At 37.0% G+C, this 16583-nt stretch overlaps 1 protein-coding gene across 2 annotated transcripts in view; it reads right to left on the reverse strand.

Annotated features, from left to right (window-relative positions):
• Positions 1-16583, reverse strand: part of LOC105265099 (lachesin) — a 113920-nt gene that overhangs the window by 50267 nt on the left and 47070 nt on the right. For both annotated transcript variants that reach the window (XM_011302403.1, XM_011302402.1), the window contains exon 2: positions 15488-15597. In XM_011302403.1, coding sequence (XP_011300705.1) covers positions 15488-15597 — 110 coding nt within the window. The remainder of the gene's footprint in view (positions 1-15487; positions 15598-16583) is intronic.

The following is a 16583-nucleotide window of genomic DNA, read 5'->3' on the forward strand; positions in this document are numbered from 1 at the left end:
AAAAAGTTGTTATTGAGATATAACAATTGGCGGAGGTTGCCGGACGGCGTGTTGTTGAAGTGTCTTTGGTAAGTAGAGGCGATCCGACCGTATGCCCGCGTTATGTCCGCCCTCTCCTGAGGGTTTAGGACCTCGGTATATGACGCAGTTAAGGGCACAAGAGGTTGAGTTGAGTGGATGGAAGGGTTGCTGTTAGCGAGAAACTTGTGGCGATAGAATGAAAAGTTGGTTAGGTTCTCTCCACCAAATGAGGAACAAGGACGAAGAGGTTTTGATGGTTGTGTGGTGGATACTTCTGCAGTCAAGGCACGCGCCACGTAATTGTCAAGGAGGAGAACGGAAAACGGAGAAAACCCATCGGAGTTGCTTAGGAAACACCGTTGGAACACTGGAGGATGTGAAGATACTTGATGAACAGAGATTAATGGATGCAGTGGCTATGAGAGGCAACACTTGATCGGGGAAATTCAGCGGACCGGCGGGACCAAAGCAGGAAGGGCATCGTTGGCTCTGACACTCATTAAACCATTCCTCGGTGCGACTCAGAGCGCATACGAGATCACTCATGAATCATTCGCTTAATCATTGCTATGATAGTGGCGGATATTTCAGAGCACGTGGCATAGTGTTATTCTTAATTACGCGGGATGGTTCAAAATTTTCTGCTCTACCAAATATCACGAGTGCTTGAATATTATCAGAGGTTATCCTTATTCGTTTCACATCGCACAGACTTGATAATTATTGTTGTTCAATAACAACAATTCCGTGTTATGAATGGTTACCCAACGGTTGCTTCGTGTGATGCTTTATATCATTCAAATGTAATGAAGTCACTTCTAATGAATGGATAATTGTAAAATGGATATGAAATTTGATGTTACAACTTTAGTTGAGCAATATTGGTCGTCCCAGTACTATTCAATTTCGGTGATTTTTTAATTTGGTAATTACTATAATATGAGACAGATTAGACCTAATGATTGAAGGAATACAATTGTGGAATCGCATGCGGATGTATTATAATGAGAAATAAAAACATCATATTTGTGAAGTAATGTCGATAAATATCCAACCGTGTAGAAAAATTTACTCCCGAATTTCATATGAAATCTCATCCAATGAAGCACAAATAATATTCCAATCAGAATTTCACTGCATTGCATTACTGAAACCATTGTAATTTCCGGGTGCGTCAGGTTAAATCATATTGAGTTCCATTCTCAATCGTAATATTCACAATGCTGTCATTTGATATAACTCCATAATTTTTAGAAAATTTTCACAATGAATAATAGTTTTGAAGTCAAATAGAGTAATTCAAAGGGCAAATCCGAGAGAATCAAAGTGTATGATTGAAAAACCAATGGAACTGTCGTGGAGGTTGAACGTTAGGGTCAGGGACATTTCCCAACAGCTCTTGGGGATGAGACTCTCTGACAAGTGACAAATGACCCAAGTGAGTAACCACAGGAGGGTTTTGACTTTCCACCTCCTCACTAAGTGGATGACGTTGAGTATCATTGAAGGTAGTCTCTTGCAAGCTGAGTATTCTAATCCACCAGTTCTGATTTTGAAGGGTACTTTAAAAAGAACACATCACCAAAAAAAAACCAGTAGAGAGTAAAGGGCCAGAGAAGGGTGTCACTTATCTTCTGTATACATGGACCAAACACGAAAAAAAACAAATGCCAGAACTAAGTGTGGAGGGTGTTAAGGTATTTATATTGGCTGAACGCGTGACAGTGGTCTACAAGGAATGCCTTTTTAGTCACAACTTTCTGTTCCTCTGTTTCAGTCCTCTCTTTACTCCGCACCCACATGACAACATTCACTGGTTCAACATATGAACCAATAAACTGCAAATTTTGGCAAAATGTAATTTTAGTTATTTATCCGGGAAAGAGAATTTGAATTTGTTGTTTCAAGGAAAAAAATGACAAGTTTCAAGTGAACCGCGTCGTTAAGAGTATTTTTCTCTTTATAGAGTAAGTTTTAGTTTAGATTAAGATAAACTCGGCCCTTCTCAATTATTCAAAACCACATTTGTTTCATAAATATTAAGTGGTTTTATTTATAAAGCCCCATGTCGACGAAAAAACCTCTCAAAGATTTTGGAGCTCCAAACCGATTGCATCTCTTATTTACATTTCGTTGCCAAACACATCAATTCTCCATATCAAAATTTTAACCGGATGGCAGTCCTGCTCTGTCAATCTCTATTTTCCTTTTTTCTCAGCTGTACTTGGATTGCCCTCTCCAGTAGGTGAGGTGTAAACCAATGCAAAAAAGTTTGGGAAACGCAGTGTAGTGAAGTTCAATGTGGCCCTAGTAGAAGGGAAACTCGTAGGATGGAGACTTTCAGGGGATGGGAACACCTCGGCACAGGATGTTGCGTATAACTTTGCCAATAACCTACATCGGGGTGGGCCATTGGTTTACACCCAGAGTACATGACATTATGACGCCACTCGTCGATTATTCCACGCGACATGCGGTTTTTTTTACATTGTCTCGATAAGGATCGACCCATCAAGTTATTTCGCATTCTGGTTTTGCTCTCATCATTTTTTTGAAGGAGTTGCTGGCAACATCATCCATAATCACATTCCCATGTGTCCAAAAATTTTGCAACCGGTGAATACTGAATTACTCTCATGAAATTAAATACACGCAGCAGTTACGTTTTAGCTGTGCGAAAAAGCGTCGACTGAACGCCAGTTCGTGATTAAAATTTACAACGAACTCGTTTTCCTTTGGTAGTCTCACCGAGAACTTGACTGTCTTAATTTAAAACTTTCGAGAGTCTCAACTCATGCTTTTCCGAATTCAACTCTTATCGGATTTGATAATACTGACGTGTTTTAAAACTTGAAAATATAACGGCAATTTCTTCAATTTATCGTAAATTTTAAATAGTATAGAAGCGTATATGAAGCTTAATCATTTGAATGTCTTCAGTTATGACCCTCGAATATATCCAGTTTAGACTTTAAGGATCTTTAATTTAAGACTTCCAAATCTTAAATGAGGTTCTTGATAAATCCCAATGAAGCCATTCACAAACCTTATTTTTATATTTTCAAAATCCTAAAGTAAGATTTATTCATTTGGATTTTTTCAGTGTAAAACATATCTGGCATATATCCTTCTGATCAAAAATATATCTAAGATGTTTAATTTCATATGTTCAATTCCCCATCAGAGTATGGGTGGACATTTATTTCTAGCACACATTTAGTGTAAAGTTTTGAGGACAGGAACTACGCATAACCGCAATCGAAATATTTATATCAATTTATCCATAGCAAGAGATGCTAACTAATTTCAATAATTAATTCGTCTCTTTGAATAATCACCAGGAATATCTTAACCTTATGCAGATTTCCATCAGTCATAAGTAAAAAACCTGTAGTATATAATTCGCTCTCATGTTATCCAAAATTGTCCAACTTTCATTTTATGTTATTATGGTTCCATTTTATATCCCGAAATACTACAAGTACTGCAATTAACATTGTTAAAGCCACGAAATTGAACACGGCATTAAATGGAAATCGGTTTCCATATCGGTATTTGCCAACGACCATAAACCGATGGACCGACCTCCATAATAATGGTTGTTAGGGATTAATGAGGGCTAAAAGTCGAATGGGGAAAATAATTACAAAAAAATTGGTAAGTCAAATAATCGGATTGAATCCTCTTATACTCGTTCTCTGTTCTCAACTTTTCAACTGGTCTCTCAGTCTCAATGTGACACTCACTGTTCCTAGTGTTCAGGTTCAACCTTCAAACACACTCACAATCCTTCTCGACTTCATTAAATTCACACACCGCTGCTTTCTGGACAAGTTTCAGCTCTATGAGACCTGTAATTATGACTTTTTTTCTCCATTGGATTCATTCCAGTTTGCCTGCTTATTTACACTAATTTGGATAGACGGACGACTTGATAATTGCACACTGAACTCCCAGAATATTGTTTTTACTTCTAGGCATGAGTCTTCCACTTCAGGTAATTTCAATTCTGAATCTAATTTTAATATTCAGCGTTGGGCGGAATTCTGATTTTCGAACGAAAAGTTGTCGTCAAATTTCAATGGAATTACAAAACGATTATGATTTTCGAAATTGGACACAGAATATTCAGGAAAAAATGTTGAACCATCCTTGACTATTTTCATTGACATGCTTTCAGAAAATTCCACAATTTTGTATACTCCCGAACAAAATCGATTCATTTAACGGTTCAGTCCTCATCACTGGGGGACTGTCTCTCTACGTTATAATGAAAATGGAATAGAACATAAAATTGGGTGAAACCAAAGGATACGCGAGAGTGCAAACATCAAATTCCGGATTGATTGACGTGCGCAATCATTGGAATGCATAATGCCGACGGGGACTTCATCGACGACACAAATGCAGTAAAAATATCACCACGCTGTAGCTATTCCATTGTCACAATTTGTGATTGCATGAAAGACAAGCATTTCCTGATGGTGTCAAATCTGTCAAACTGACTGAATCTCCATACAGTTGAGAGAATGGAAAATAAATCGCAGAGATGAGAGATAATTTTTTTTTAAAGTTCCATATTTAAAAATAATCCATCGAACCAGAACTCGAAGAGCATTCCAAGATAAAGGCATTATTACCATAAGGCAGTTTTAGAAATGATTCAGACCTGTTCACAGATTATCAGAATGCCGTAAGCCATTGTAGTGATCCGCTTATTTCTCACACATCAAATAAAAACTAGTACACATGACGAAATCAATAGCTTTCAATGTGAAGAAATGGATTATCAGTGCAATTTGATTTTGTCTGAAGCGGATTCCACTAGTTTCTCTCACTCTCTCCTAACGAATCCATTCCCATTAATTCATCATTATTTGTTCATCACCAGTATTAATCTCCTTTCTTCTCCCACCCAGGCAATATAAAAGCTTTTAATGGCGTAACGCAGTCAGGTTCATGCGAGCACATAAGCGGATCGCTCCGAGCAAAAAATCAGGAAGAAGAAGAGGAGATGGAAGTGAAAAGGATCAGATTTCAAGTACCTATCACCACCATGTACATTCATGCATTCAGATAGATAGGTATCGTGCAATAAGCGGATGGATTTCCCTATGTACTGGATATATGACAGATCGACGGTTTACTGTATACATCAGGACTGGGCAACCTCTGCTCTGAGAGCAAGTTGTGCTCCCAACCTCTATTAGTGCGTAACAAAGGGTAGACGAGAGCCCATTGTATCAGGTCCGAAAGACCTTTACGAACCTGGTCGTAAAGACCCTTCTCCTACTCTAAAATCAACCGAAGTGGGGGTAACCCTTAAGAAAAGGAAAAACGGAGAAATGTCGCTGAAGAAAAGGAAAAGCGGGGAAATGAGTCAAAAATGAAAAATGTGAAATTTTCTTCACCATGACATTTTTATTAATGTTGAAAACAGACGCTACAAATAAAATGTAAAAACCGGCTGTTTAATTTCAGAGGCAAGAAACAAATTCCACAATGGCATGTTCCAGTGGTCCCGCAATTATTTATTTAAGAAATGAAATTGATTGAAGTAAAAATGTTAATTGAAGAAAATTTTTAAAAAATATTATTTTTAAAAAATAAAGTTTATTAAAAAGTCACTTAAAAAATACCTACCAAACCCTCCATTGGATTAAATGAAAGTTATAAGCAATGCTACGTTTTTTTTCGTAAATTTGGCAGATCCTTTTAATTGGTATCGGTCTTCAGCGCACTCCAATAATTTTTCCTCTATTTTTTCATTATTATATTCCAAATTTTAGTGCATTTTGGACTAAAAAGATGAAATTTAAACGAAAGATAGCATTCTGTAGATAGTCCATCAGAGTGTTAATCAACTTTATTTCTTGAATAAATGATTGCGGAAACACTGGAACATGACGTTGTCAAATTTGTTTGTCGCCTCTGAAGTTTAACAGGCTTTTTCTAGACATTTTATTAGGAACGACAGCTTTCAAAATAAATAAAAACACGATGGGAATGAAAAAGGAAAACTTTCTATTTTCAAGTTATTCCCCCGCTTTTCTCTCTCTTCAGCGTAATTTCTCCTCTTTTCCTTTTCTTAAGGGTTATCCCCACTTCGGTTGATTTTAGAGTAGGAGAAGGGTCTTTACGACCAGGTTCGTAAAGGCCTTTCGGACCTGATATAATGGGCTCTCGTCTACTCTTTGTTACGCACTAATAGAGGTTGAGAGCACAACTTGCTCTCAGAGCAGAGGTTGTCCAGCTCTGCTTTAGAGGACCTCAGCTACCACAATCAGCGTTGTTCTTTTAATTCTCCCTTGCGTACACTGCTTATCACCTACCTCAGTGCGTTTACTCTCTATATCGAATTTGATTCATCGCCCAATTCATCCCCACGGAATACCTGCTGGGCGCTTCACATTGACCCATCAGCCCATTATATTCCAGAAATACGACGGTACATTTAGTTCAATACTATCATTACAATACTCAGTTAGAAAACAATTTTAGATATGCATTAATTTCCATCCACATGCAAGAATCGCGACTTGCCGTGGGGAATTCTCTAGTCCAACTGTTAAAAATTGCCGGAACATTTCCAATTGCCAATTGCCATTATATATAATATAATGAATATTCACTAGTGTTCAGCATTGATCTCTGTTTATTAATTAGATGATAATTTCCTTCGATGTGGCTTCACGTGGGTGATCAGGATTTGCTCCTTTTACGTTCACTGAGGTACGAAGGAACGTCCTGCCAGTTCAGCGGGGGTCTTGACTCTCTCCCATTCTCGCTCCATCTTTCTCCATTTTACCTAGGCACACTGTGTGAGGCCAAAGTGTTCGCTCTGGTTTGAGGTTTGGCAGCTCTGAACCGCGTGTTTGCGGTTTTGCCGTCAAAACTCTCGTGTAAACTGTATAGAACACTTCTATGCATGAATCTATTTCACTATGGGTATATGTTTGTTGTGCGAACCGGTAATGATTTCATCACATGATATTTCATCAATTCCATTCACGTCCCTTCTCAACGGATATTATTACGAAATTGTCACCTCTTCCTGACCAACTGTTTATTTTCAATAAATTTGAGCTGATATTTTCAGAAAAAAAATTAATTAAATATCAATTAATTAAACTGAAATGCTGAAAAATTCTTCTTGTATGAAGCACTACAAACCAACTAGCAAATTAGACAGAGTCTTTATAGGTAATGAAAATGGCCTCGATGAGTACGAAAACAGCAGATCACTTCCCCCCACTTGTCCCCTTCTGGCCATTTCACTTGGCCTATTGTGGCAGCCCAATCGAATATTAATTATACATCGTAAGCATATTCCCATTACTGACATCCGAGCACGTTAAAATCACCGAGGAAATTGGTATAATAAATGATTCCATCCAGTCCCGAGTTTCTCACCGCATGAATAAATTATATGATTTTCTCCGCTGTCTACTTGGTTCGGCTATTCTGTGAGTAACGTCTTAATAACACAGCCTGACCTATCCTCTCACCTCCACCGAAAAGCCATCCCTCATTTCATTAACTATTCCCGTCTGGCCAACAGAATTCGTGATAACGAACCACTAGTGAATAGGTTCTGACTTCCCTGGCAGATTCGTGGGAATAATTTTGAATCTATGCGAAAGACAGTGGCCAAAGTTTTATGAATATTTGGGATGGATTAATTGGTTGCGGATCCTCCCGAAGGAAGAGTTCATTAATTCACGGAATTTTCGCTTCGTTGGGGATCAGATTATACAAATGAAGTTAAGTTCGTTGAACAGAGGGAATAATTTTGTCTGCCTGCTCCTCAGAGGAACCAATCTGGATTTCATGCTTTCTTTAGATAATTGCATATGTTTAAAAAATTAAAATGAGATGTAAAAAAGTGTGACTCATGAAAATTTATTTTAATAGGAAACCTAAAAACACCAATTTTTAATGTTGGATTTCGGGATTTTCCCCGAGTTCAAAAATCACACTTCTAGAGTTTTTAGATTTTCGGATTTAGGAAATATGTATATTTCTTTATTGCGGTGGGACCTCTCCTTTATGTTTTGAAAAAAAAGGACAAGGTCCCGGAGGGACTTTCTCATTGCGGGTTTTTCCCAAAATACACCTGGCGACCAGAGAGGTTGAAGAAAGAAAAAAATCCTACGGTTGAAGGTGGAAGGAGATTATATTGCCCTCTGGAGAGGAGTTTAACGTGGGCCTCACTAGTAATGTTGAGTTCGTTGTAAGTCTTCGTTCAGTAAAGTACCTCTTAACTTTCTAGGGTCTTGTAATTTTTAATAATAATGCTCAGTCTTAAAATTCTCCAAGTGTGTATTTATTTCGACCTCCATAATAAAATATTTAAAACCTAAAGTTTTGTCATAAATTTCACTAGATTGAATGAAAATCTATAAATAGTCTAGCGGAATAATCCCCAGTGAAACTCATTTGTTTTTATATATGTATTTAGATATCATTAATAGTATACTATGCAACACGTGTGTAATATATTTTTTGACTCGTGGGGGGTTAGTAACATGAGCCAAAGGCGAGTTTTACAATCCCACGAGTCGAAAAATATATTACGCACGCGTTTCATACAAAATTTTATATCATTGCGCCCGGAATCCGCGATTTAACCGAGCGAAGCGAGGTTAGAATCTCGCGATTACGGGCACCGATGACATAAAGATACTTGTGTGGAAAATTTCAGATCTATATCTTGATTCCCTGATTTTTTATAATTAAAAAACGTATTCTTCCTGTTTCGTGCTTTGGTATTTTGGCTAAATGGTATTTTTTATTGCTTAAACTTTCTATTTTTTATTACTTTTGACGTGTAAACATTTTCCTAGTACTTTAAAGAAATTTGAGATAATTACACTCTCAATTCCTCTTACATTGAGGAACAAAAAGTGACGATGTTTTGCCTGCAACCCATTTAAAAAAAAACGAAACCTGCAAACTTTCAGGTTTTTTGTTCAAAAGACGTGCGGAGATCATTACTGCAGATTAATTAACAATATCTATCCATTTTATTTATATCTACCTATAGTTATAATTATTAGTTAATTAACCTCTAGAAATGCTTTTGGCAGGTATTCATGACACATGAAAATTGGCAGTTTTTATTTTTTTTAAATTTTCTACAGGCAAAACATTGGAACGTTCTTTCCGTCAATTTTAAAAGAATTCAGAGTACAATCATTTACAATTTTCTCAGAGTAGTAGAAAAATCTGTGCACATCAAAATTAATTGAAAAAAAAAAGAATGGGCTATACAAAATAGAATTTACTAAGGAAAAAATATTAAAAAATGATTTCTTATAACTTTCAAGTGTTTTTGATTTTTCAGCATTTCGCCAGATTTTCATAACTATTTTTATAATGGGAAAAAAAATGAAATTGAAAAAACACGTTTTTTAATCAATAAAAATCAGCGAATCAGAATCAAGATCTGAAATTTTTCCTGGAATTATCTTTTTGGGTCATAAATATGTAAAAAAAATTGGCGCCTTGGAATTGACTGGGAGCAAATTGACCATGCTTATCCGATTAGACCCTTTTGCAGAAATTTTAATTAATTGAGCGTCAATTTTTCTCAAGAATTTCGGTCAGTGAACGGTGAACCAGTGTTCGTACGAATAAATGGTAATACCATGAATAATGGTATACATTGAGGTCATCTCATGGATTTCTCTATCCACCTTATGTCTTGACCAGCGACCACTCCTATTGCATTTGACATATCGACCCCGACAGGAAGCAGAAGGAAGGAAACCTGATAAAAAAGAAGGGAATCTTCCTACTTTACAGGAGCACGGATCCCGGTCCTGTGGTATCTGAATAATACCAGTAAATCGAGGAATTCCCTTTGGCATGTCCAGCTCCACTAATCCAGTTACCGGTGAACAAAGATTGCATTTCAGGCTGCAGTGCCTTGGCGGAGTCTTGTTCGAGTTTTGATGCAGAGGGAGAGGAAAAATCGTGGTAAAAGCCGGTGCGAGCGTCATTGCTTGACTCGTAATCAAAGTGTCTGCCTCGTCGAAAAATATTTTCATATCTTCTATGAAGCAAGTGGAATTATTTGATCGACATGCATTTAGTAAAATTTTAAGAATTGATTAGATTTATAAATCATTCTTAAAGTGACTGGATCTTCAATGCGCGAAAAAAGTCTAGAACCGGGCCATCTTTTTCTTCCAATATTAAGATAGAATTATTAAACCTTTTATGCCATCGGTGCCCGTAATCGCGCGATTCTAACCTCGCTTCGCTCGGTTAAATCGCGGATTCCGGGCGCGATGACATAACATTTTGTATGAAACGCGTGCGTAATATATTTTTCGACTCGTGGGATTGTAAAACTCGCCTTCGGCTCGTGTTACAAATCCCCCACGAGTCAAAAAATATATTACGCACGTGTTGCATAATATACTATTAAGCTATCCAAATCTTCAACTGTGGTATTAGATGTTCAAATATGAGAAATCTTGTAAGGTATATTGTATGTGGAAGAAGTAACAATAATCTACCACAAATATATCGGACCTCGTTAACATTAATGGATAATCCCATCAATGCAGAGACTACTGATGAGAGAAATCGGTGTCCCTCCACATCACCAACTTCTAATATAAGATTGAGCATTCTAAAGACACCACAAATTTTATCATGGCTGAGCACTGTACTTTTCATAGTGTCGGTGTCAATCACACAATCGGTTCTCGATCGGATGGACACATTGAATCGAGAAATTTCCAGGAATGTTCCAGAAATGTCCGAGAAATGTTGGAGGTGCGAGACGGATGAAAAAGTTGAGTTTCCATGATTTCACATTGAAAGTTGAAGATTCGGCAACGACAATCTGCCCTAGACGTCAATTCACAGTGGAGAGTTTGCCAGAGGTTGGCTGAACGCCAAGTCTAGGCCAATTCAATCTCCCTGTCCAACACGCTGGTTTTACAACTTTTTTCTCTCTACGTCTTCTTCCCATGACTCCCATCTTTTGAGTCTTTGAGAATTCACGCCGCGGAGTGGTGAACTTCTGACAGTTCTCACCCCTTTAACGTCGTAGGGTGGATATAATGAGAGGTATGCCGTTTTCTATTTATTTTTATTCTCAAAAATTTCAGTTCACCAAGCAATCCTTGACTATTAATGACTTGTTCTCACTATCGAAATTCCCTATACTCACAACCCATCCTCATCGCTTTATCCAGGTTTTAATGAGGCCCTTTGATAAAAGGAGGAGATTCACCAACGACACCTGTAGAAAAATTCGGTAACAGCCGGAGGGTGCAGTACTCGAGGAAGAGGCATTCCACCCTATTTCAATAAAAAAAATTTTTTTTTTCTCGATTTTGCTATAAATTGAATATGTTGTAAAAGAGGTCCACAAATATATGTAACCGGGAGGAAATTTTTTTTTTCCAAAAGTTATACAACATACAAATTTGGGGGTGCGTCGGGACGTGCCATTGTTCATAGCATTATAACTCGATAAATATTGGTTGTGTCAAAAAAATGGTCGAGTACTTTTTTATTGCCAAAGAGTGATACATTCATGTTACAATTTCAATTTTATAACAAAGTCCAATTTACTATACTTTTACAAATAAACAAATACAGAAATTGTTGAGGAAACCTATTTGCAGGTTTTTAAAATTTTGAAAAAAAAATGTATTGTAGAGTATCTATTTGAGAATTGATGGTCACATTTTAAAAGGGTGTTTCGAGATAGGGCCTGAGATATTAATTATTTAATGATGCGCCGATGGGTGAAGTGTAGTGGTCAGATCACTGCGCCAAGCGAGTCGTGCTGACAAGTCTGCGACGTTCAACCAATGTTTTCGGTATGTAGAAAGTTGATACAATTATTTATGTGTGAATTTATTCTCCTGGTAAATTCAATTTTGAACAATACAAAAAAGGCAATATATTAATTTTGAAAATTACACAGAATTTAGAAATTACTCAACAAAGTGACATGCAATTGGAATTTAGTTCTCAATGTATTTATATAACGAGTATGAATATAGTTAAAGAGCATGCATTTTCAGATTATTTTACAATGTTTCGAATTTCGAAATGTCGAAATATTCGATTGTCAATTTCGAATTCGTCGTCAAGTGAATGAATTTTACATTTTATACTATGAGTATTACAAATTGGTATAAAACAATGAAATTTACGAGTACCAACAATGGGTGCATTATTTTCAAATCGAATTTTCAAAGCTTGCTGTTCCAGTGCATGCTCTTCATTCGTACAAAAAATAGTTTGGATGGAATGGATTGATTCTTTGGCAAAGTCATACAACTCTAGCGGAGTAGTGATTTGATTGTCATACGGCCTTCGTATACTTACTCGTGCTGCTGTTCACATGGTGATTTACCGTGAGACGTTGCAAAAAAATGCTATTCAGCCTCCACACCAAAGTCCGCCTGATGATAAACTATGTTTATGAAATTTTTTTTATTCTCATATTGCGAGCTGGCACCATCAGAGAAGTAAAAAATTTTTTGAACGGAATGTTTTTCTTTCAAAATATTAATAATTTTTCGGAGAAATAAATGAACAGCTACGGTATCGTGATTTGAGGATTCGGAAATTATAACAAAACTATAAAGTTTTAATTCAGTGTTGTCCTAATAATATGCAACGACTGGATGAATAGTATCTTAATCTTTGCCCAATGATAAACCTGCACAGCATGCTGGATAAGAAATCGGTAATTTTCTGCAAAATCGCTACGAATGATGAACTCACCGGGTTTCAAGTCTGTTTTGCATTGAGTTAAAAAAGCATGTTTTGCAATAAAGTTGTGAATTTTGAGAACTTGTAAATCGTCACACAAGTTCGTTATAAAAGAGTCAGTATCCTCAACGCGTCGAATTAATTCAGAGCGATCCGTCGCAGTCCAAGTCATGTACGTCACTGAGTCAATCGAATTTACGTCACATATTTCTTCTAAATGATTTTTTATGCATAAGTAACCCGGAAAATCCGTACATTCACCAAGGTGGCACGACGAAGTTGGATTCTCACACCCCATTGCACTTAATACATCTGCGTAATTTTTAAGAAATGAACAGTCACTAAATGAGTCTGGTAATTGGAAGGCTTTAATCCCTTGTAATTTCAACTTGACATTTTTATGAATTTTGCAAACGCAGACCGAATATGTCCCATTTTCACCAGCAAAAATGCATTTTCGAGGACGGAATTCAGCAAATTTTGAAAATCCGATTTTCATATCTGTAAATTTCTCTTTAAATTGCGCGTAAGTTCTTTTAAATTGCATAAAATTAACCGTTTTTGAACATTTTCCCGAACACCACCTATTTTTACCGAAACACAATCTATTTTACCGGGCATGATGCGACTAATTTCATCTGTTCTGAAAAACTCATTCACTAATTCTTCAGTTGTCATGCTTACCGATAATCTGCGAGTTCGTTTGGGGACCGAAGCTCCTATACCTTTCTGTTGGTGGATCCAGTAAGCTCTACGTGCTGTGTAGTAAGGAACGTCAAAAGTTTTCTGAATTTTCGAAATGGACCAGGATTTAGGGAACATTGTCAGCAATGTGATTTTATCCGATAGTCTGTTTCAGCTTCTGTTTGATTTCCTCGATAGTGCAATTCATATCAGAGCAATCGTCCGGATCACTCAAACTCTTATCAATTGCTTCCTTCATATCCTCGATCGGTTTCCGCTTTTCACACGCACTTCGTTTGCTCCAATCACTCGGGATGATTACCTAACTTAATGATGGTAGAGCTTTACTCAATGCCGCTATCACGACTTCTTGCCTTTCCCCATCAGCAAGTTCAAACTCCTCATCAGAATGTTCTGGTGTTTGACACTTCTTCACTTACACACACTACACAACTATTTTCTCCATAATTATTATTGTCACTTTTTCCAGAGACACTTTGCATCTTCTTCTGCTTCAAACCAGTATGGCACAATTTGCAAATGAACTCGCCACTGCCAATTTCTTCAACGAATAATTCCCGAAATTCGTCACCAACTTTAACGAGTGCCTTACAAACACGCGCATGATTTTTTTTCCCGAGCGGATTGCAACAATGCTTCATAATAGGCATTTTGTGAGGATGTTTTCGAAGAGAAATCTATTAGAAGTACTTGCCTCGGTGTCACGTTGACAAATGATATTTAAAATTGGAAGAGTGCGTATTTATGCACGTACTGGGAAGACGGCCATTGGCTGAGTCAATTATGAGACTGTTATTAATTTTGTTATGGACAATGGTTCCTGTTGCTATGGTATATCAGGTATGAAGCCCTGCTCCTCCCTTAAAGGTCGCGTCGCCACCTCAGCAGGAGGCCTCAGGTACTCCACCCCCTTGCACGCTAAAAGTATTAATGTTATGTTTAGAGTGATTAATTCCAGGTACGGATGAATGAGTAAGGATATCATAAATGATGTTTAACTATGCCAAACCGGTTCATTTATACTTTTATATGAGTAGTACCACGAATTGGATATAATTATCTTATAAACTGAAAATTTACCTTGGGACTTTCCCGGACCATAAAAATTTGGATTACCCCATCTTCCAGGAATTTGAAATACATTAATAATAATTCTCCCGCAAGTTCTTTCATCCCTTCAATTCCCAAAAGATAATGTTATGGAGGATAATAAAATGCTGACTAATCCCCAAGTATGATTCCATGAGAGCTGTCCTGTCGGCCTACTCAACGCAGTTGGTGAGTTCGGATGGACGCGGTCTCACATTATTAATAAAATCTCAGGCCCTATATCGATACACCCTTTTAAAATTTGACCCTCAATTCTTAGATAGATACTCTACAACATATTTTTTTTCAAAATTTTAAAAACCTGCACACAGGGTTTCTCAACAATTTCTTTATTTGTTTATTTAAAAAAGTATAATAAATTGCACTTTGTTATAAAAATGAAATTATAACATAAATGTATCACTCTTTGGCAATAAAAAAGTGCTTTATCATTTTTTGGATACAACCAATATTTATCAAATTATAATGCTATAAACAATGGCCCGTCCCGACACACCCCCAAATTTGAATGTTGTATAACTTTTGAAAAAAAAAAAAATGTTCTTCGCGGTTGCGTACATTTGTGGACCTCTTCTACAACATATCAAAAAATTAACGAAAAGTAGTTTTTGGCCTATTGAAATAGTGTGGAATGCCGCGGAAACGCAATGGATATATTCTTTAGTCCCCCGAGTGGAAATCGCAGCGATGTGTGAATGATGGACATCCTCACATAGTCTCGAGGATTTTCCGAGCGCTTTCAGACACGAAATTTTCAACTACTACAGACCACTTTACCTTCAGTCATTGACATGCATGAAGGAGGGCTATACTCCTCAATTGACCGTTTTCCAACCAAACCTTGTGAGGTTATCGCTGTCGTTAGGTTACCTAACAACTTCTCGGAAACTGTTTCACTCACCTTGTAACTTCCTAAGTCCTTGACACTGCACGCCAACTTTATGTTACGTCCTGCTGGTACGGTCTTGTTGCCAATTTCATCGACGAATTCAGGTTCTGGTACTGTGGTCACTGTAACAGAAATTAATCCAATGATCAATGACGTAAGTGATCAAATTTATTCATCAGACCTCGGTCTCGTCATCGAATTGAAGAGTCAACTATCTCATTGATATTCAATTTGTTTGACAGGATAATAAAATATATCATAAAAAAATATGCTAGGAACACGAATTTTTATGATTAACTCGATTGCTGAGAAGGTTAAAGATAACGGAAGTAGAACATGATTCTCAATTATCACTAATGCAGTTGATGAAAATTGATACTAAGTTTGAATAAGTGGAACTGTGATTGCAAAATAGCTTGAAAGGAAAAAAAATATTATTAATACTCGAAATAATTGATAGGATTGATGGCATGAAAGGCATTAATGATGGTTGATGATAATCGATGTGTTCAATAGTATTCTCTGCTATTTCCATCAAATGAACCTGCGTACTACTTTATTAAGTACTGAAATTTTATTGAATACATAAAAAAATTTGATGGAAAGCACTTCATGTCAACCGTTAAATTTCCGTTTTTAAAACATCGAATAATCCGACTCTCGTGATCAACTAAGTGTCATTGCCAAAATCCATCAATTCCCAATTACGCCTGCCTTAGTGACAAGCATTTTCTGATTGAAAATTCATGTCCAGAGTCTGGCTATTTGTACTCTTTTCCTGTTTACGAATTTCCGCGGGTTTTTGCAACGGATTGGCTGGGTAATATTGAACGGTACAGTAAAAAAATCAGGGGAGGGTGTAAAAATGAGAATCGGCTGAACGAGGCGTAGGATATTAATCACAAATATTGCACAGGTGTTATGCATCGATCGAGGTGACATTTCTGGAGCGGGTGCATAACGCAATCTAACTTATGGGGACACGACAGGTAACGTGACAGTTCAGTTATTGAATACGAGATGTAATCTTTTCGTGTTATTGATTTTGCTCTTTTAAAATGCATCTCGAAATTACTTAAATATACAAAAATGGCTTGGAGTCACGCAA

This window comes from Fopius arisanus, unplaced genomic scaffold (assembly GCF_000806365.1).
Source record: "Fopius arisanus strain USDA-PBARC FA_bdor unplaced genomic scaffold, ASM80636v1 scaffold00027, whole genome shotgun sequence".
Classification (NCBI taxonomy): Eukaryota; Metazoa; Arthropoda; class Insecta; order Hymenoptera; family Braconidae; genus Fopius; species Fopius arisanus.